Source organism: Podarcis melisellensis, assembly GCF_964234715.1.
Source record: "Podarcis melisellensis genome assembly, chromosome: 12".
Classification (NCBI taxonomy): Eukaryota; Metazoa; Chordata; class Lepidosauria; order Squamata; family Lacertidae; genus Podarcis; species Podarcis melisellensis.
Genome location: NC_138544.1, coordinates 42,047,301 through 42,070,365, shown reverse-complemented (window position 1 = coordinate 42,070,365; position 23,065 = coordinate 42,047,301). Strand labels below are relative to the sequence as shown.

At 40.2% G+C, this 23,065-nt stretch overlaps 1 protein-coding gene across 5 annotated transcripts in view; it reads left to right on the top strand.

Annotated features, from left to right (window-relative positions):
* EPC1 (enhancer of polycomb homolog 1) overlaps window positions 1-23,065 on the top strand; it is a 53,134-nt gene that overhangs the window by 17,217 nt on the left and 12,852 nt on the right. For all 5 annotated transcript variants that reach the window (XR_014173290.1, XM_081931612.1, XM_081931611.1 and 2 more), the window contains 9 exons: window positions 11,811-11,970; window positions 14,422-14,567; window positions 15,197-15,403; window positions 15,570-15,718; window positions 17,462-17,621; window positions 17,828-18,004; window positions 18,181-18,270; window positions 18,362-18,510; window positions 20,298-20,650. Coding sequence is in view for 4 of the 5 variants with exons in the window: in XM_081931612.1 (XP_081787738.1) it covers window positions 11,811-11,970; window positions 14,422-14,567; window positions 15,197-15,403; window positions 15,570-15,718; window positions 17,462-17,621; window positions 17,828-18,004; window positions 18,181-18,270; window positions 18,362-18,510; window positions 20,298-20,650 (1,591 nt within the window). In the remaining variant the exon portion in view is untranslated. The remainder of the gene's footprint in view (window positions 1-11,810; window positions 11,971-14,421; window positions 14,568-15,196; window positions 15,404-15,569; window positions 15,719-17,461; window positions 17,622-17,827; window positions 18,005-18,180; window positions 18,271-18,361; window positions 18,511-20,297; window positions 20,651-23,065) is intronic.

Genomic DNA, 23,065 nt, shown 5'->3' with positions numbered 1-23,065 from the left:
CAGCCAAGGCCGGGCTCAGAGCGGCTTACAAGCAATAAAACAATAAAAACAAGAGGAATGATTACAACTTAAAAACAAAAATAAAATACAACATTAAAATATTGGAATATTAAAATGTAGCCTCATTGCAGGAGGAGAAGGAAAAGAAAAAAGAAGAGAGGGAGGGAGGGAATCAAATTGGCTCCAAGCCAAAGGCCAAGCGGAACAACTCTTGTCTTACAGGCCCTGCGGAAAGAAATCAGATCCTACAGGGCCCTGGTCTCATGAGGCAGAGCGTTCCACCAGGCCAGAGCCAGAGTTGAAAAGGCCCTGGCTCTGGTTGAAGCCAATCTAACTTCCTTAGGGCCTGGGACCACTAGGGTGTTGCTATTTATGGACCTTGAGGCTCTCCGTGGGGCATACCAGGAGAGGCGGTCCCGTAGGTATGAGGGTCCTAGGCCGTGAAGGGCTTTAAAGGTCAAAAGCAGCACCTTAAATCTGACCCTGTACTCCACCGGGAGTATGTGCTTGTTCAAAATAAAGTTTATAGCTGAAAGGATGCTGTTGCTTATAATGATACAGTCAAGTGACAGATTTTGAAGAGTTGTAAGAATATTCTAATAACAGAATTCAGAGTTCTTGAGTCATGAGTTTATGAATTAAGGCATATCAAGACACTTAGGGAAATAGTTTTTAAGTATGTAGGAATTCCTGAAATTCTTCTTAGAAACTCAAGCTATAACAATTGCACGATATAGGTATCTTTAAAACAGAGGTAGGAAGGTAGCTAGCTCGTGTGAAATGAGTATTTTTTGAACCTCTCAGCATTTGTCTGCATTGCATTTACTTCAGCCAATGGTACTGTGTGGTGAATGTAAACAAAATGCCAAATCAATTTCAATAGCAACAGTTGGCATTGTCTGTTGTATGGTATATGTGATGGAACAAGTACCAGAGCTAAGATAGCAGTCCTATGAAATCAACCTAAGAAATGGGGCTTAATCCTGAGTAAGCATGAATAGGACACAAAAAAGCAGCAAGACCTGTTCTGTCCTGTCTCCCCCTTTTGAGCCTTTATGCCCAGTCTGTGTAATTCAGCCTCCTTGAATTTTAGGCTTGTGCTTTCTTAGTGCTGAATTTATATAATTGCACTTGAAAAAGAGAGGATTAGGAAGTCACAAGGCTTGTGCTCCTGCTGACAAATCAGCAGATTAAATTAGTGAGGGAAGTGGAGGTGAATGCGTCTGTGGGTGCATTAGTCCAAATTAAACAAAAACAGAAAAAACTAATGCAAAGGTGAGAGGGCAGTGTTACAATGGACAACAAGACATAGTCATAGAATTGTAGAGTTGGAAGGGACCATAATACTTTCATTCATAAATCTTTTAATTCAGACCAGTTATGGAAAGGTTTTTGTTACTCTGGTGGTAAAAGCTTCAAAGACATCCAAGATGTGGGGCATAAACGGTGACAAACTACCTTGTGTGATATTCTGTAGCAGGTGCATGGAAATTGCTACTTTTGCACCAAAAGGCCTGGTTTTATACAGAATTAGGCACGCTTAAAATCTTAGATGGGCTTATGTATACCTAACTGCATGGAATCAGATTATGACTTCTAAGGACACTTGCCTGTAACCAATAACTCAGTGGTAGCCAGTGTCGTTCCCTCCAGATTTTGTGCAGTATGACTACCTTGACCCTTGACCATGCTGGCTAAGGCTAATGGGAGTTGGAGTCTATAACACTTGAAACCACATTTCACCACATTGGCTACCCTGCCAAAGTGCTCATTGAATCATTAGAAATGCTCTGGAGTAAGGGAAGTGGTGCACAGCAACAGCTGCGTAATTGCTTCAAGGACAGAATCTACTGTATAATCCAAGTAAAAGTGCTTACAAGAAAATATGCTTTTGTTAGCTGCAAAATGCTTATGCATGAAATAGTGTCAGTCCTACTGTTATGTCAAGTCTCAAATTATGCAGTCCAGTTGGATTCTTGCACCTTATTGAATGAACTAAAAATATGAGCTATAATACAATTTGTTTCCAGAGTAATATATATGAATTGCTACACTGCTAAATTGAAAGAGATGCTAAAATGGGGAATCAAGTGGGGCCTGCAGAACAATGTTCCATTGCATCCCCACTCCTAAGAGAAGTGCAGGTGGGGAGAGGGAGTTTCAGGAGTTGGGGAAGGATAATCAACACTATACTATTCCTTTGCCAGCCCTGACTTACTGTGTCATATAGGTCGGGGTGCCACCACTTGCAACCCGAGCGTTTTCTAGCTATATAGTGGGGGCAGCAATCAGCTCTAGAGACTGAATCATCATATTATAGGACTGGAGAGGATCTCCCCAATTCTAATCCTCCCCCTCCCTGCCCAGGCAATAGGTAAAAGATGTGCAGTGCTGAGCAAATTGATTTCTTCTCTCATCCTGCCTTCCATATTCCATTTGGTGGGGGATTTCTTTTCAAGGCTGGATCTAGACAAATCAAAGAAGAGTTTCAGTTAAACTTTGTATGAGAAATCGGGTTGGCAAAAAAAGGAACTCCACAGCGCCATCTGGTGTCACAAAGGTAAAGGGACCCCCTGACCATTAGGTCCAGTCACAGAGGACTCTGGGATTGCAGCACTCGTCTCACTTTACTGGCCGAGGGAGCTGGCGTACAACTTCCGGGTCATGTGGCCAGCATGACTAAGCCGCTTCTGGCGAACCACAGCAGCACCCGGAAACACCGTTTACCTTCCTGCCGGAGCGGTACCTATTTATCTACTTGCACTTTGACATGCTTTTGAACTGCTAGGTTGGCAGGAGCAGGGACTGAGCAATGGGAGCTCACCCTGTCACGGGGATTCGAACCACTGACCTTCTGATCAGCAAGTCCTAGGCTCTGTGGTTTAACCCACAGTGCCACCCGCATCCCGTTTTAATGCAAATACAACGCATATAAAGCTATTTACCTTTGCCAATGTAGCTGAGTCCCAACTGACATCCTGATAGTCTGTATCTCAACCATTGCATGCCTGAGTTTTCTTTAGCCCTTTTTTCTTTTTCATCTAAGCTCCACTGTCAGTGGCATGCCAAAAAAATTCAGCTTTAGAAATTTACATACTTTTGTATTCCTAGGGGGCTCCAAGTATGTAGAAGCATAACTTTATATATAAGTGGCTCTGTTTTGTCTTTAAACTGTTGCCTGAGTTCTGACTTGAAGTTGATTCATCTTTCTCCCTTGCATCTAAGAATAATTTCAATGTTTATCTTGGCTAACACAGATCCATGATCCATGAAAGTATGATTCTGGCTGGGTTCAACTTAAAATAGGTTATGTTCTAGGGACTGTTAACACATTGATCTCTCTCCTCCTCCTTATCATCCTTCGAAGTTTAAACAAATGAGAGTCAATTGACTTCAGTAACTATTCAAGGTTTCCAAGTTAAATATTTCTGCTTAAGTAGAAAAGTGCCAATGAATGAAGTCAAGTAATGTCCAGAGGTGGATGACACATTCTAATTTTGCATAAGTGACACAAGACGTTAAGTGCTCTCAGTTGCCATTGGTAATACAGTGTTTAGAATAGAAGTATAGATGTTTTTCTAATGGAAAACTTGTTGGGAGATCTTGTTCTGTCTTGATAGGCTCATGACTCTTGTGAATTGTGTATTGGCATAAGGGTGTTGCCTTAACATTCTATTTGACCATGCAGAAAAGAGTGCTTGCTGTATAACAGACTCCTAAGTATTTTGGCATCAAGTCTTACGGTGCTATGAGCCACTTCCAGGCGTGCAGAAAAAGGGAGGTGGTGTCCCAGTCCTTGCTATATTTGCTTGAAAGGGACAGTGTGGTATAGTGGTTAGGCTGCTGGATATGGGAGACCAGAGTTCAAACCCACACTCAACCATGTAGCTCCCTGGGTGAGCTTTAGCCTGCCACTGATGCTCAGCCTAACTTACCTCACAACGTTGTTGTGAGCATAAAATTGGGGAGGGGGAGAACTCCTGAGCTCCTTGGAGGAAAGGCGGGATATATCACCAGCACCAGCACCCCACTGTGTTCTGTGGCACATATTCCCACATAAGTATCCATGGAATGCCTTAATCTGTCCCAAGAAAAATGAGGCAGGAGGGTTCAAATAATCCTCCACCTCTTGTCTTTTTTTCTGTATATCATTTTTATTTTTCTTGCCAACTTCTGTCATGAGCCCTTTTCCAGTTCTCACTGGCCCCTGTATCTGTCTGTGCTTTAATTGCTCTAGGCAACTATGTCATTGGAACAGTTTATTTTGAGTATCTGGCTTCTTGTTTTGCATTCAGGATCTTCCTTAATACCAAAGTACTAATCAGTTTTTGAATCACAGTGAAATCTTCCTGTTTAATTTCTGTAATGGCTATTTCAGCTACTTTTTTCAAAAGACTGTGAAGGCATGGGTTGGCTAAAATTGGGGAGAGTTGCCCTCGTGGATTTCTTTAAACCCCCCTCCCCTACTTTAATTCAACACTGCCATAATTCAAGACTGACAATTTTCAAGAGCAACGATTGTGAGAGCTAAAACTAATGGACACAGCCACCAGTCATCTTTCATCAGTCTTGAGTCACTCTTGGTGTCCCCTGCAGATTGAGATCCTGTGTTCTGACAAAGCCTTATTTCTGTCTAAAATATCCCCCCTCTACTATACTTTATTAAAATAAAATAAAAATCACTGCTTCATTTGGACTCCACTGTGTGCATCTATATTGTCATGAAGAAATACTATTTCTGATGACAGATCTACCATACAGAGCTCCAAACCTAAAATTTCCATACGTGGAAACAGTAGATGTGTATGTTCCAAGACCTCAACAACAGCTAATCGTCGTATTTTTCTTTAATGAATTTTTGCTGTGCTTTCATGTAGTGGCTCACAGTTACAAATCTAAAATTGCACAATGAAGACTAAGTTATACTAACTAAAACAAACAGCTATAATTAGAAACACTATTATCTAGTCATGCCCAGGGGTCAAATTTGTAAGCATCATTCACTGACAACATGCCCCTTGAAATATGTCTGTTTCACCACTTTCAAAGGCCTAGTGGGATGTGTTTGCATTAGCCTTTCTGCAGTTTTGTTCTTAGGCCTTAGGCGTACAGTTGTAAAGGCCACTTGCTCCAGGGTGCAGGGGTTAATGCTTTCTTGTAGAACAGGCATGTTCCTGTATAGCAGGCATGTTGAACTCGCAAGCGACTGTGATCTACACCCACTATTAAAAAGCTTTTTTGGGGGGACTCAAAGTTGTTGATCTTTATTGGGGGGGGGAGATTGATAAGCATACGATTGACCAGGGACACCCCACAATTGACAGGTAGATCACGATCGACCAGTTGGACGTGCCTGCTGTATAGCAGAGTGGAGAGCCTTTTAGGCCTAGGAGCCTAGAATCTAGATCTTTTATCTGCTGCACCCTGTGGACTAACTTTGACAGGCAGTTGTCCACAGGTGAGTGTAGTTGGAGGAAAATGGCCTTGTGAGCCAGATGACGAGGACTGGTGGGTCAGATTTGACCCATGGACCAGAAGTTCCCCACCCCTGCTATATATGTATGGAGGAGAGTTTTGTTTGGTCTTCATTTGCACCTCCCAGACTAATACACAGATTGGAACCTAATTAACCTATACATTTTACACTTCTTTTGCAATTGTTTCTTGGCTCAAAAAAATACAAAAAGTGTTAGAAATGCTCATTTTAGGACAAAACCTGTTTAGAAATTAATACATTGGGATAACGTACATACTTTGTGGAAAAAAAGCACATAATATATAATTATCCATATTTCAGGGAATTGTAATCCTAGGGGCCCAATCTGCCCCTCCAGCTCTCTTTGTCTGACCCCTTGGTATTCACCCTAGACCAAACTACTCACTATCCCTCCTTTACATCCACCTTGTGTGTTTAGCCTGGGTGAAATGTATCTTTGAACTCTGTTAATGCCCCTTGGTTGCCTGGATAAAGGGTCTGTGTCAAGAAAGTACAAAGGTAAAAGTTACATTTGCTGCTTTACCCACTTTTGCCTCTGACACTGCCCCACGTGTGACATCTCTGAAGGCTACTAAGATGGAACTGTGGCCTTCAGAAAACGGCTCCGCACCCTGTTGTATTTAAATACATTTCCCCCACCCCACTCCCATCAACTTAATGCAGAAATAAAACTGAATGGACTCATGAGTAAACACATGTAAAATTGGCAAGGACCAGAAATAGACTGATCTGTCCCTCTGGCTATAAAAATACTGCCTTTCAAGATAATTCCTAGGAGTAAGCATTGGAGGCATTAACATTGCCAACCATTTTTCCTTCTGGAAAGTAAAATAATAATAATACTCTGACACACTATCTTAACAGTATTGTGTGGAGGGGGGAGAAGCCTTGGATTTGTTTCTGAAAATACTTCAGTTGCAATATGTTCTGCTTTAAATTGAGAAGCTATCACAGAGACTCAGTGTTAAGCTCCTGAAGGGATTTGAATTAAAAGGGAATCTTAAATTTTCATTCCTGGTAGAAACAGTATGGGATTGTTTCTTATACCAGGTTCATCATGTGTCATGTTTAAGGGAGACACTAGCAATTCTGTCTTGGTGTATGTTTACACAAATGTTAAAGTGGATCAGTGTATTTTAATAGACCACTGTATTTTAATACTTCGTTAGAAGCCGCCCAGAGTGGCTGGGGAAACCCAGCCAGATTAGTAGGGTATTATTATTATTATTATTATTATTATTATTTTATTTCACTGGACCGGTGATATGAGTAAAGCTGTGCTGTAGAATTGTTGGCTGTGCCAGATAACCCTCCATGGCATAATGGCAGTACTTGTAGTTTTATTGCTTGCTGGCTGCTTGGTTGGTCTAGGACAGGGTGATCCAATGCAACCCTTAAGGCCTTTTTTGGCAGCCCTCAGCAACATTTGGAACCCTTGAGCTGCCTTTCCCAGAGCCAGCTAAGCAAGGCACTTAGCATTGGGAAGGGGGCTCTGAGAGGCTCCTAAAGTCGTCCGGCCTCTTCCTCGAAGTGCTTTCCCAGCTTTGGCAAGGAAGTGGGAGGGCTTGCTAAAGCCTGGTGCCTTGCTTAGTTGGCTTTGAGAAGGTAGCACAAGGGCTGGGGGGGTCAATTTTGGCTTTGCTTCCCCCCCCCCCATGTGACAAGGCAGTGTGTGGCTCACAGGCTCTATGACAAAGTACTCTTGCGGCCCACTTGTTAGTAAAAGTTGAACCACCCTGGTCTGGAACAAGGGTGGAGAACCTTCGACCTGCAGGCTAACCTTGCCTTGTCGGGGAGGGGGGCAGGTTAGACCACAGGGCTATTTTCCTCAAACCATGCTCACCTGCCCACCAGCCAATATCACTGGCAACATTAACTGATGGGCAGGAGGACAGCGGCTAATCCTGCATTGGCAGTGTGCCCTGTTCCCAGTAGGGAAAAGAATTGCACAGTCAAGGCAGCAGGATTTAATCCTTGCCCTTCCCCTGATAAGAGGAGATCAAAGCACCTCTGTAGTGCTGTTTGAAGCAGCTCCTGCACTTCTCCTGCATGTGAGGGTGGGGTGGGGTAGCAGGATGGGGAGAGATTTCTGTGATCTGTTTCAAACAGCACTTTTGAGAAGTACTTAAAAAGCCCCCATGCTCCTGTTGTAGCTGAAATTGGACTGAAGGAGCTTCTGTAAATGGCTTCTCAAAAGTGCTGTTTGAAGCATTCACCCCCTTCTCACTTGCAAAGCCATGTGATTGGCAGGTGGGTGGCCCCACTCACCTGTAAAATGTGGCCTGTAAGACAGATTCTGATAAGGACCTGGCCCATAGAGCCAAAAATGTTCCCTACCTCTGCTCTAGGAGCATGTGCAGTATTAAACACCTGTAGTATTATTCTGTGATGGGGACAGTAACAACACTTGAGTGTTCTCGTTACAAACAATCCTTATTGTTTTTAGCACTTAAGGTGATTAGATGCCTTGATTGTGGCTGGTACTATTTTTACTCTATATGGTTGTTCTTAGTTTAATGGTGAGGAATGCGGGTAGTGCTGTGGGTTAAACCCACAGAGCCTAGGGCTTGCCGATCAGAAGGTCGGCGATTCAAATCCCCGCGTCGGGGTGAGCTCCCGTTGCTCGGCCCCTGCTCCTGCCAACCTAGCAGTTCGAAAGCACATTAAAGTGCAAGTAGATAAATAGGTACCGCTCCGGGGGGGAGGTAAACGGCATTTTCGTGCGCTGCTCTGGTTCGCCAGTCATGACTCAGAAGCTGTACGTCGGCTTCCTCAGCCAATAAAGCAGGATGAGCGCCGCAACTCCAGAGTCGTCCGCGACTGGACCTAATGATCAGGGGTCCCTTTACCTTTTTCTTTAATATGAAATTATTTGTTTTAAATAAACTGTTGTACTTGGGTACTAGCCAAAATACAAGTCTCTACTAGTCAGGAATCCTGAATGTTTTGAAATCCTTTGGTATTTAATTCTCAATTCTTGAATTGAAGAATTACGCCACCTTACAGATTATGAGCATGTGGAAATACGTGAAACCTATTTCTGAATTACTAAATATTGACTTTGCTCTTCCTCCCTTCGCTCCCTTTCTAAATGCTCCTTGTGTAAGTGTGGTGTGTAAGAAACATTTTGAATTGTAGTTTTCACACAGGGAAGGGTCTGTCAAAGTTTTCTATATTGTTGTACCATTATGTATTTCTACATTAGCATCCTTTGCAGAACAAAGGCCACTTTGATACTTAAGGATTCTTACAGAATGCAAAATGTATCTATAGCTTGATTTGCCATTAAATGATCATATTTAGTATTAAAAATTCAGTTTATTCAGTCAGTATTTACAATATTTACAAATTGAGTTTTCTTTTTAATTTTTAGTTAGACCTATTGAAATTAATGATAGCTGGTCATATCTATTTACTTCAGTGGGCCTACTCTGAGTAGGGAGCTTCAGTCCAATATAGGAAAATATGTGATAAGGGAAACCTACCTACATGAATTCAGATTCCTGGGCCTGATGAGCTGCACCCAAGTTAAAGCAGCTTGTAATCTCAGAGCCTTTGTCTATAAGCTTTGAGAATTTTTTGAGTACAGGTGAGGTCCTGATATATGACCCCTTGGAGAATGCAAGGTTCTGCTGGAGCTTTCAGTATGATTATCTGTTATATCCTTCTGAAACACCTAGCTGTGATGGACCAGCTGGCACTGTTAAGTGATGGTTTGGTATCAGAAGTGGTGCAGGGTAACTCCTGTTCGACAGCTTGGTCACTAGTGTATGGTTTTCCACTGGTTTCTATTGATTTTTTCATTCTATTTGACCAGTCTGCCTGAAACCTAAGGGGGAAGTTGCCTGGGGCTTTGTTTTGGAGTTCAGTATTGTCAGCTTATGAACAACATCAAATTGTTATCTCCTCCTCATCACAAGCCAAGGCTGATATTCTGAATTAGTGTGTGATATAAGTAATAGACTGGTTGAGGGTGAACAAAGTAACTTCTTGCAGAAGTGCTTCTTGTAGTCAATAGAATCAAAGATCAGGGCATTTGAGTTTAGCCCTTTAGGGATGAGATTATACTCTTCTCAAAAAATAGGCTTGCAGGAAACTTCTGGATTCCCTTCTTGACTTAAATACTTCAGGCTTCAGCAGGCGCTTGGAGTGCTTAGGCCCAGGCCTACCTGAAGCACCATTTTCTTCCATATATCTGGACTTAACAATTATATTCTTCCTCCACCTCTGCCTTCCCGCTCCGGCAGGAAGGTAAACGGTGTTTCCGTGTGCTGCTCTGGTTCACCAGAAGTGGCTTAGTCATGACCCGGAAGCTGTACCCCAGCTCCCTCGGCCAATAAAGCGAGATGAGCACTGCAACCCCAGAGTCAGTCACGACTGGACCTAACGGTCAGGGGTCCCTTTACCTTTACCTTGACCACAGCTCTCTAATTGTTGTGTGTAGTGTTATTTGACTGCAGAGGTTTATATGTGTGTTTCTTGATCATTTATCTTGAATACAACAAGAGAAGAAATGTGATTCCAAATACTAATTCCCCGTGTGTGTGGTTGCCAGATTGGAGTGATGAGCATCCACCTAATTATTGCAACCAGTGTGAGCAAGTCTGATTAGAGACCCTGAGAAATGGGAACAACATTTATACCATCAAAAAGGAAAGGGAAACTGCCAAAGGGACTTGCTGTCTGTTTTAACATGTTAAAAAGGTTTAGAAATGAAAACTTGAAGCTAGTATGGATATAATACTGGCCACAGGCTTTTGTGCTTCCTCTCCCACAGATCCTTCTCTCCTACTTTTCTTGGTTTGTCTGACCCTAACAGTTGTTCTTGTTATTATTTATTAATTTATGTACTGCTTACATGCCAAAATCGCTTCTAAGTGGTTCACAAGTAATACACAATAAAACAAGTACATCAAAACATTAGAAACATCCATAATTAAAATTTATAGTAAAACAAGTCAGTCAGAAATCATAATAATTAAAATAGTTAAAAGGATGATGAAAACAATTGGATCAGGCAGCTCTAGGTCAGAGGTATGTGTGCCTAACAGATGTCTTCAAGAGCAGGTGGAATGTGTCTATGGATGGAGCCCCTGTATTTCAGCAGGAAGGGCATTACATAACATTGGTGCCTCTCCACCCCCCCCCCAAAAGCCTGCCTTAATGTTACCACAAGCCAGTGATAATCAGACTTCATTACTGTAGTGTGTGGGTTGTCCAGAGTTTGTCTAGTGTTAACTAAGAATTGCTTCCAAACCATGCTTTGTAACTCCTCAAATTGTAAACTCCTCCAATTTGTTTGGAGGCAACTTTTGGGTTGTGTAATTGAAGATTGCTGAATTCCGACATATGTGGTAAAAAAAATAACAAACCAGGAAAGGGATATTCTAGATTCTCTACACTAGCCTTGCCCAACTTGGTGTACTCAATATATTTTGGACTACAGCTCCCATTAGCCTCAGTCAGTGTGGCCATGCTAGTTGCGACTGATTGGAGTTGTAGTCCAAAATATTGGAAAGAGTCAGGCTGGGGAAGGCTGCTTTGAGCCATAGTCTGAAGAACTGGGAACTACATTTGAACACTAGATCTCGAACTATAGCTTACAGGAAATTGGAACCAGCCTTTTGAATGTGTCCTCCCTTCCCTCTATAGAGCAAATTTCCACCTTGTCTACAGTGGGCATGAAGGTTGATGGTTTACTTGCTTAATTATAGTTAAAGGTGAGAGAAGGGCAGTTTTGCTCCAGGAAGGAGAATGGTTGGAGAGGAGAAGTTTTGAGTTTCCTTATTTTGTTTAGTAGAGAGCCATCAATACATCTGCACTAACCCACCCTGTTGATGCTATGATTATTTGGTTACTTTCGTAACTGTTAAGACAGTTTCACTTGAGAGATGAAAATTAATTTTTACCTTCCTCTTTAAAGACTATTGATATCAACAAGCGCAGTAAACCAATAAATAAAATAAAAAATATTAATAAAATGGACTTGGCCAACTTATTAGCTAATTCTTTTGTTGTTGTTGTTGCTGCTGCTGGTGGTCTTGTGCTACTATTAGTTACAGATTTTGACTTGCTTTGTGCTGTTTCATAGTTACTTACTAATCCTGTAATTGTGAGCTTAACCTACTGTAAATTCACATAACCTGTGAATCTTAATGGTAGAATTTTTGACGAAAGTAATGTTCATATTTTCTTACACTGAGGGGACTTTTTCCAAAGAGGCAGTTTTAAAACATTTAAAATACTACCCCCCATAATAATAATGTGCATTGTGGTTTTCAACTTTTCTCTCTTTCCCCTCTTTTAATTTTAGGAACATCATCTCCAGCGGGCCATTTCAGCACAGCAGGTATATGGCGAGAAGAGGGATAATATGGTTATACCAGTCCCGGAAGCGGAAAGTAATATTGCTTATTATGAATCTATATACCCTGGAGAATTTAAGATGCCAAAGCAGCTTATTCACATACAGCGTGAGTATATCTTTACATCTAAACTCCACTGGTGACTCTTGTTTGGGTTTTTTGGGCAGTGCCATCCTTACTCTTGTTTTCTGGAAAAGTAACTTTGTGAGTTGGTAGTTTCAAGATGACAAAAGGTGCCGTGACACCTTGAAATTTACTTTCTCAAAACAGTGTTAATACTTTACCTTTTTATTACATAATATTGCATACTAAAATAATTTGGCAGAAACTAGAAAATTTAAATATTGACTGCAGTAAAGGTAAACAATTTTCATACAGTGGTACCTCGGTTTTTGAACTTAATCTGTTCTGAAAGACCGTTCAAGTTCTGAAACATTGAAAAACCGAAAACTCAATAGCCGACAGCTAGGCCTCAGGATCTTGCGCTCAGCAGAAGCCATGTAGCACATTTGACTTCCGGGGCATGTTCGAAAATTGAAGCATCTACTTCTGGTTTTACGGCATTTGAAAACCAAAATGTTCGTCAGCAAAGATGTTCGAAAACCGAGGTACCACTGTACTTGCAAGAAAGTATTATCATGTCTGGTCACAGAAGACAGTGCAGGAGAATGAGAAATGTCATATAGGAGTGGAGCTACTTCATAACTGGCATCTTGTAAATGAACTGTTGAGAAACCTAGGCTAGGGTGGGGTTTCCCAGCATTGATTATGCCCACTTCTGTTTTACATTCCCATTTGATTTTGGGTGCAGTAGTTGGCGTTGTAACAGGTGTCTCAAGTTTACCTTGGTTTGGATTGGGGTGAATAATCTGGTAATAAATCCAGGCAAAACTAAAGCTGTATTGGGGGTGGGGTAAGTGATCTTGAAGAGATATGTATAGTTGTAATTGATGCACTGAATTGCTCTGAAAGAGCAAGTCAGTTTCCCTGGGAGTGCTTTTGGCCAGAGAATCCATTTTCATTGATATCTCTCATGCTGACTGCATCTCTTCCTCAATGCATGAGAACTAGGATTAATTGCTGTTCTTTACTCAGCAGAGTTTCCTATGGTTGTTCAGCAGCCATAGCTAGTACAGAATGTCGTGGCTTCAATCCTTGATACACCCTGTGCCTTCTGTAATAATAAATTTCCAGGCTTCACTGGAAAAAGATTTGGGTTTGTGGGGTGGGTGGGTGGAGTTTCTTGAGGGCAGGTGAATGGTTGTTATATTTGTCTTAACTTTACTGTACGTATCTGGAATTAGGGTGTTTTCTCTGTTAGCACAACTACAGTGGCTTCCAGAAAAGTAGCATGTTTGTTATGCCTAAACCTACCACTGTGTTTCTAAGGAACCCTAATGTGGTGTTGCTTTTTTATCTTGGAAACAAACTATTGACCACCTCTGTGAATGTGTGTGATTCAACTATGGTTAATAGAGTAGTCTTCTGGGATTGTTTACCGCCACCACACATGCACAAGTGTCGTTAGTTGTCTAGCTTCTGCTACTATAGGGGCAGGCAACCAGTGAGCTGGGAATTTTCCATTTGGCTTCCAGCATAACTTTATAGTCTCAAGAATGCACTATAACTCCTTTTTTGCTTCTGGCTTGGAGAAAGTATCTAGAGTTCAGAGTATCATACTTAAGATGATGCAGATAATCAGCTCTTTGTGCCTAATTGATTCAGTGGGTGAAGTCCACATTAAAAGACTTCTGCCTATAGTCATTTCAGGATACGGTTTTAATTAAAACTTCCTTTACCTGACAAGCAAGTAAGCCAGTTATCCTAAGTCGACATTGTCAGGACGCTGTAAAGAAAATTATGTTAGTATTCCATGTTACAGGAACATGTATGCAGATTTCTAAATTGAAATTGACCTTTTTAAAGAGGATATTTATTTTAACTTGGTCTCTGTAAAAACCAGTACTTAAACTGAACTAATCTCTTTTTAAAGCTGCTGTAACATTATGTTCAGACATAACAATATGATGGCTAACAACTGCATGAGCAAACCTAGGTCCCTCTCTCATGGCCACAGCTCAGTATGGAAGGGCCATAGCTTAATGGGAAACCACAGGCTTTGCTTTCAAAATGTTCCAGTATCAGTTAGTGGCGTCTCCAGGCAGAGGTGGGAAAGACTTCTGTCTAAATCCTCTGTGAGTTGCAGCCATTCACTCTGTCATTGATTACAGTAAAGAGCTAAATGGAATAATGGTTTGACATGGTATAAGGTATATCATAAAACATTTTCATTCAAACTGGAATAGTGACTTAACACTAACTGATTAGCTTCAGTGGGCAAGCGTTTGAAACTAATCATTATTTTAAACCTAGATATGGGAGAAGTGAGGGTGAAGTGTAGGCCTGGAAGGAAACAAGGCTTGTTTATGTGATGCTGAACTATGCTTGAGCATTACATCCAAATTTGGCCAATGTCCAAATAGCTGTCTGCCCTGCCTTACCTCTTTCTCCCCAGAACACCTGAGAACAAAAGCATAAAACATACTTTCCCCCCTCCAGCTTTTAGTTTGGATGCAGAGCAGCCAGATTATGACTTGGATTCAGAAGATGAGGCCTTTGTGAATAAGCTGAAGAAAAAGATTGATATTTCTCCTTTGCAATTTGAAGAAATGATAGATCGGCTGGAAAAAGGCAGTGGTCAGCAGGTATAGCATTGTTTCAGATACTTGAAAGCATTTATGTGGGTTTGCTAGAAAATTTTGAATTTAAAAGAAAATCTTAAGCAAATTTGCATATGTTAATTTTCAACTGAAAATGTTTAGCTTGCATCAGAAAAAATTCTGGTGTTCTAGAGCAGGGTTGGGAAACCTGATTCCCTCCAGATGTTGTTAAACCAGTTCTCAGCATCCCCAACTATTATCTTTAGTGACTGGGGCTGCTGGGCATTGGAGTCCCAACAGCTTCTGGAGGTTAAGTTTCCTATCCCTGCCCTGTTTGTTTTACTTGTATTTATTAAACATAACTAAAATCAGAGAAATTTGCCTAATACTGCATTTACATTTGACATATGTTCATGGTTACTAATGAGCATATGGGTTTTATCCAACAAAGTTCTTCTTAGAGAAACCCAATAGATGGATTCATTAATTTTAATCTCATTTGGTCTACTCGGAGTAGAGCTAATATTGCATGCAACTCTATGAAATGAAAATGTTTTCTATATAAAAAGTAAAGTAGTGGGGAAATGCCGGCTCCACATCACTGTTTGAAACTGTTAAAACTGTTGCAAAATAAATAAATGTACAAAAGTGGCACACTTGTCTTTTACTTTTAGCCAGTCAGCCTGCAGGAGGCCAAGCTACTCTTGAAAGAAGATGATGAACTGATTAGAGAAGTATATGAGTACTGGATTAAAAAGAGGAAAAACTGTCGAGGTCCGTCTCTTATCCCAGCAGTAAAACAGGAGAAGCGTGATGGTTCCAGCACAAACGATCCTTACGTTGCATTTAGAAGGCGAACAGAAAAGATGCAGACTCGTAAAGTGAGTGTGTTTATATTTATACGAATTCTTTGAACAGGTACACTATTTAGAGCTTGCCTCTGCAAGAGGAATAAGGATAATGGATTGTGTTATGGCCCAGAAGAGTTTGTCTTTATAAAAATGCAGGTGTCGGTGTGGTCTGTGTGACTATTTTTTTATTTTGCAGAATCGGAAAAATGATGAGGCATCATATGAAAAGATGCTTAAGCTGCGTCGGGATTTGAGTCGTGCAGTAACAATTCTAGAGATGATAAAGAGACGGGAAAAAAGTAAGAGGGAGTTACTGCATTTAACACTGGAAATTATGGAAAAGAGGTAAATAATTAATGTCTATTGAAATATTCATTTTTTAAAAAAGTATTGTTAATGTTACTATTAAATGCAAATAATAGAGATAATGTTCTATTTATTTTGCTCAGATTTTTTAACCGACTGCAGTCCTAACTTTACTTACTTGGGAGTAAGCTCCATTGAAAACAAGAGGACTTACTTTCAAGTAGACATGGTTAGGACCGCATTGCAATATTGTAAAGGTCTGACTCTGTCATACGGTAGGTAGCTTTCTCTGTATGGAAGGTCTTCTTAAATGCAGCTCTTTTTTACATGTTCACTATTTGTATCTTAGTACAGTAGTTATTTAACATTATGAATCTGGTAGTGAACATCACTTCTAGTCACAAAGCAATGCTGTATTTCCATGAGAGCCCACCTGCCTTGTTGGAGTGACTGCGTGACAAATGTATTCATCAGTTGGTTACAATTTCACTTGGATGGAATACTGATGTTTCTACCTGGAACCAGTCAAAATTAATGAGCTCTCCTTTTACAAGTTGAGAAATAACATGGGCTTACAAATCATAAACTTGTGGCATCATGCATTCTGGCATTTTTCCTTAGCTCCTTCTTAGATCGCTTGCTCTAGTTCACATGCTTTTAGCTTGATATCTTTGATAAGTCTTGCTACTTTGAGGGGGCAAGTTTAACAAATTGTCACTGACCCCGACTCAATCCCTGACACCTCCAGTTAGGGCTAGGAAAGATTCCTGACAAGATACAGTCGCAAACTTCTGCCAGGCAGAACAAGCATTACTAGATGGACCAATGGTCAGACTTTGTATAAGGCAGGTTCCTATCTTTTTGAAGCACACCTTTTGTAAGTCTGAAACTGAGGCAAGCACAAGGCAGATGTCTAGAAAAATACTTCTTTTAAAAATCACAGCATACGTTGCTCCCTACTATTCATTTGTTGATGGATGAGAGGCTGAGGTGAAGGCAGTACAGTGGTACCTCGAGTTACAAAAGCCTCAGATTACAAACGCTTCAGGTTACAAACTCCGCTAACCTGGAAGAGTTACCTCGAGTTGAGAAGTTTGCCCCAGGATGAGAACGGAAATTGTGTGCGGGCTGAACAAATTAAGTTCATAACTAGAGGTACCACTGTATTGTGAAAAAGAGAGCGGGGCAGGGGAGATTTGAGTCTGGCATGTTTCTGTAACTGTCTTAAATATTGGTGATTTATTGAAAACTTCAGGAAAATATATTAAAATTTTAATGGAAGCACTTTGAAATGGACTATTCTCAGTTCTAAAGGGATTCAGTTTGTTGCATGGTATCCGTTGTAGAAATTTGTGGCATCAGTTGAGAAAAACCACCATGTCATAATCTACTTTTCTTGAACTAAACCAGTGATGTTGGCTGCGTAGATAATACTGACTCAAAATCAGTACTTGCCACCTAATTCCGACACATCTAATCTATTTGCTGAAATCGTGACTTAAGAATTTTGGAAGCTGTTGTAGTGTTCTATAACAGCTTTCCCCAACCTGGTAATGTTTTGGCCTACAATTCCCCATGAGCCTCAGCCAGCATGGCCAATAGGTGTCGTCCAAAACATATTGAGAGCAACAGGTTGAGGAAGGCTATAGGAGTATTTTGTCTGTGTAAGATGAAATAATATCTGTATTTACTGGATAATAAAGGATTTCACAAAGTGTAGGTGTAAATATTAAAGTATTAAATGCTTTAAAAGAATTATAGCAGCTTTTTTATAATTTTCAGATATAATTTGGGCGATTATAATGGCGAGATCGTGTCTGAGGTAATGGCCCAGCGGCAGCCCATGAAGCCAACCTATGCTATTCCCGTTGCTCCTGTTCCTAATAGCACTCAGTTTAAACACCAAGAAAGTATGGAACTGAAGGAATTCAAAGTCAACAAGGTGATTAAATCTTTGAAGATATATGTACTTATTCAGCTTTTTCAAATGGAGCCAAAATGTTTAGAGTCCCAAGTCTAGAAGAATCCTAGATAACTGAAGTGTAAAGTAAATTTAATAAAAATTATCATTCCAATTTTATTATATTTTGGTTGCCCAGCCTTTTTTTTTTGTCTTTTCTTAATGGGTTATCTGTTTTCTCCTTGCAGCAAGAGAAAGCGGACATTATACGACCCAAAAGAAAGTATGAGAAGAAGCCCAAAGTTGTACCTTCCTCGGCTACTGCTGCTACTCAACAGACAACTCCTGCTGCACTGCCAGTCTTCAATGCTAAAGATATGAATCAATATGACTTTCCCAGCTCTGATGAGGAACCGCTTTCCCAAGTATGACTTTCATATTTTCGACTGTAATCCTATAACCACTTACGTGGGACTAAGCCCACTGAATTCAGTGGGACTTAATTCTGAATAGAGAGATTTAGAATTGTGCTATAGTTAGGGGAGGAAAGAAAATTGTGCCCTCAGATTCTTACCTGTGTTCTCTTCCTGTATGTTCAAAGGTCTTATCTGGTTCTTCGGAAGCTGAGGAAGAAAATGATCCTGATGGTCCATTTGCTTTCCGTAGGAAAGCAGGCTGTCAGTATTATGCTGTAAGTTTTGAGTTTCTACAAACAAATAATACTGATATTAACAATGAAAGTAACATTCTAAAATATTTGTTCTCAAAATTTTCTCTTCAAGCCTCATGTAGACCAAACTGGTGACTGGCCGTGGAGTACTCCTAAAGGGGGAACATTAGGAGATGAGCGATACAGATATTGCTTAACAACCCTTACTATACCCCAGCGGTGCATTGGGTTTTCACGTAGACGGGTTGGACGTGGTGGAAGGTAGGCTTAACATAAAGTTTCAATATGCATCGGTGAGAATGTGAAAGGCAGTACAATGAAGTTCTTTTAGTTTTGCTTAGGTTTTTGTACTTACTTGAAAAACTAACTAGCCCTTAAAGGATTTTTTTACCTTTACATATACCTTGGTTAAGATAATCCTCTAAATCATCTGCTGCAGGAAAGTTTGGAAGCATTTGAGCAATGAAAGTATTGAGATGGGAAAGAGGAGTCCACAAGTTATGGTCTGGCCTTGATTGCCAACCCTGTGGTCAGCAGTCTAGGCTCCTTTTTCAGCACTTCAGGAGAAGGGGCTGGTGTGTCAACAACTCTCATTAAAGTAAGCTTGGGGTACACTCAGAAGTTATGAGAAAATTTTCATGCTACTTCCAGCTGTTCTTTTTAAGCACAGCATGAGATGAGAGTCTGATTCTCTTCTCAGGAAATTAATTCAGCTGGTGCTTTACTGGACAATACTTAAGAGTTGAGAGATGGTTGCTGCCTTGGAGTACGTCTCTTGCTGATGTGCCCTTCCTCAAGCCTATTCCCATATTGGGGGGTAATAGATTTTGTCTCTCTTGCCTAGGCAGGCAGAAAACACCAGCCCACTCTCTTCAAGTGTTTAAGGAGTGGGGACTCTCATTTGATAGGAATAATTGCTTTCTTGATGGGGAAAAATGATCCTCATTTGTGAATGCAAATATTCTTCTCTACCAGTGGTGGGCTGGCAAGCTCTGTAAATCTTGCAACATGTCACAGGTAATGAAGATAAAAATATTTCAACCATCAGCTAAACCTGAAGTGAAGTCACTTAATCTGCAGGCAGTCGAGCTCGGTCTAAAACTGGTGAAATATGTGCATCTTTTCTTTAATATAAAAAATGTTGATCAAACAACTATATTTTCAAGCACGCTTGGTTTTCTTCTTCTTCTTTGCACAGGCCTAAGCCATAAGCCATAATGTTAAACCATGGTTTGGTGCGACATAAACAAGGCTTGAGTAACACTAGGCTTACAGGCTATTCCTTCCCTCATGCTGTTATTCCCTGCCCCCAATCATGGTTTGAGGAAAGCCATGGTCTGTCGTTGCATCTAAACAGTCAGATTCATTTGCCATAAACTGTTATCAAGAAGCAGAAAATTGTGTGCAGTGAGATTCTCCAGCTTGTTCACATAGTGCCAAATCATGGCTTGGCATTGTATTGGAACAAGCTCTTCATTGTTGGTTTGAAGTGCACCTATAGGTTGTCTAAAATTATTAACTTAATTTGTGCTTTTGCTTCCTTTTCTGTTTTGCCTGTTCAGTTCCTAATCAAATGTAAATATGTCTTTAAAAGACACCGTATCCTCATCTTTGCCCATTCAGAATTCTGTAGATCTGCCAGTGCTTTCAATTGCAATTTTACAGTAATTTCTTAAAGATTTATATAAGGCATTGTGGAAAACCTGATAGCAAAAGGGTGATCCAGCAACTACATTAAAAATACTTTATTACAAATAGAAGTGACATGTTGAATGTTGAAATAAGTTATCTTATCACATTGACTTTATTTATTTAATAATAACTTAAGTCTTTATGCTGACTTGCTCTTTCACATATGGCCCTTAACACAATTCTTTATGCTTCAAATGTTGGAGGTCTTCTGAGTTGGTTTGGAAAGTTTTGTGGCAAGATTCTCAAATTTTTGTTTCTGCTTCTTTTCCCCCAACGTGGCTGATATAAAAAGGGGTTGGGTTGTAAATGTCACTTTAGCTTGTATGCTATAAAAACAACAATCTTCCCATTTTTAGGGTGCTACTGGACCGAGCCTATTCGGAGAACAACAGTGCATTTTGCCAGCTGGATTCAGAAATGCTTTCTTCACAACTACACTCGTCAATCAATCAATTTGCCAATACCTCAGAAACAAATACCTCGGACAGATCTTTCTCTAAAGACCTCAGTCAAATACTAGTCAATATCAAATCATGTAGATGGCGGCATTTTAGGCCTCGGACACCATCCCTACATGACAGTGACAATGATGAACTTTCCTATAGGAAATTACACAGGAGTGTAAATCGAACTGGCACAGCACAACCCGGGACCCAGACATGCAGTACCTCTATACAAAGTAAAAGTAGCAGTGGTTCAGCACACTTTGGTATGTTGATTTTGACAAACTTAATACTAAAATTGTCTTTGGCAAAGATGATCCAGCTTTTTAGCTCCTCCATGTCTTTCTCAGCTAATAATTATATTTTACATTGTGCACTTAAGTGCAGTTGCTGAAATTCTCGGCAGTATAAAGTCTGACAAATCTCTCCTTCCATGCAGAATTAATTTTGTTATGAATATTTGGCATTCTTTATTGATTTCAGCAATTTAGCTTGCTTTTTGGTGGGGATTCTCAAGATGGGATACAAAATTAAGAATTAAAATGTAGCATAAGAAAACAGCAAAACCTGAAAGATGGGGGCAGTTTAAAACCAGAGAGCCAGCATTATCCATGAAACAGCTAACCATGAAAAGATCTGCGTACAAACATTCTTAACTTTGACTGAAAAGTTCAACACTCAAATATTTTTAGTCCACCAGTGAAAAAAATAATTTGGTAGTGGCTTTTAGCGTAATAGACAGTGATTCCATAACACCTGCTGTACCAGATCTTAAGGAACTCATCAAAATGTACAAAAAGAAAAGTACTCCCCTGAATTAATGCATGTGGTATACTGAAGCTTAAACTTTGAAGTCCATTGTTTAGAATAACAGGTATACAATTTAAGTAAATCAATACTATCAGTAAGTCAAATGAAAATTGTTTTTCCAAAATGTACACTTGTACCAGGTGAACAGCTTGAAGATACGGGTACTGCTTGCATCCTTTTCAAATAGCTGTCCTACAGAATGATTTCTGGAAGTAGTTGCCAGAATTGAAGATTTACTGATTAACTGTGTAACTTGCAAATAGTTAATAGCTGTGGAATGTTTATGGTGTGATCATAGTATACTTGTCCCTTTCTGATACAAGACTCCCAGAAGTCAACCACGGTATTTAACTTCTGTTGAACTCTTCAGTAGCAATGCATGTTTGTCTCTTTGGGGGGAAAAAACAGCACTACCATTGTGGAATAAAAGAATATCAACAATGTTGTCCCTAGCAATTTTATTAAGATATTTGATGATCTAATTACATTAGTCATTCATGGCATTTATCATCAATATTTATTATCTCTGTGGTCATTCAAAGTAGTGTTGGACCTAGATAAAGTTTTATTAGTGGTTTCCTTATTCCATTAGGGCCAAGTTATTGTCAATTCTAATAGTGAAAAGAGTTTGTAGTGCAAATATGTACTTGTGTGGTCATTGCAGCATAGTATTGGGCTAGCACCTTGTGACCTACCAAACCAAATGTACCCCAACAGCCATGTCTTACTATTCATAAGCAGCAGCATCAGGATTTGGTGGGCTGTGCATGTTAGTTTTGATGAGTCAGTCACAAATTGTACTGGGCTGTTTTAAGAGAACCAAATTATGTACAGGCAGTGACTGTTTTAGGTGTGTCCAAATGATGTGTGGGTACTTTTGGACCTGGAAGAGGGTAGAACGGGAGCAGGACATGCTTATGCATGCTCTGCTGATGTGCACAAGGCCAGGAATGGAACCCCGGAAAATGGTTGTCTCCTGCACAATGTGCAGGACCAGGTTCATCATACCTGGAATACCAATCTCTGTTATACTTAGCATTATGGCTGTGGCATTCCTTTGCTTTTTAAGGTTCACTGAGCAAATCATTAGTGTGGTCATTAACTTCAGAGTTTCCAGGTGCAAAAGTATATAGTATTAAAAGGAAATGATTTCCAGCCATAGAAATCAACTGTGTCCTTGGGTAGTTGCTGGAAATCTTTATAGTTGTCTACTCACCAAACGTTAGCACCCAGTTGAGTAAATATTTAGTCTTGCCATACCTTTGACTGTAGTTGTAACAAGTGGCTCTGATTTGCCCAAGCAATAGTTGCATATATTTACTGCTGCAAAATTTTAAATCTAAAAGTTGACAGTAAGGTCTGAGGTTCTTTGAAGTCTTAAGATAAATGTTATCTAAGAATGATTCATAGGTGGATTTTTGAGGTTGGTACAGTTGGCTGACATTGATGCAGCACCATAGCCATGGTTTGATCGTTGAGTCTAAGTCTTGGACTTGTTAACTCTTCACTCCACCCCACCCCCTGCCGTATTCATTTATTTTTCTTCCTAAAAACTCTGTTTATATTCTCCATATTATGTTACCTTTAGTTTTCACAGCCATGAATCCTTCTGAAGTAGCCAAACATGCAAAGAGATTCAGAGCAGCCTTTCGGGAATACAGTGTGCATTGAGTTCTCTGCAGTTTAGCTTCTTAACTGAAGCTTAGCTAACACTATAGTCGGTGACTAATAGTAAAAACCATGATGGTTGATGGGTAAACCTCCTTTGACCCTTGCAACTCTATGGTTGTGCTTTGATCATTTTTTAATAAGGTTTTGATTGAGAAGAGAGCATATGTTGACAAGTAAAGAGTTAACTTGGGTTGTATTTT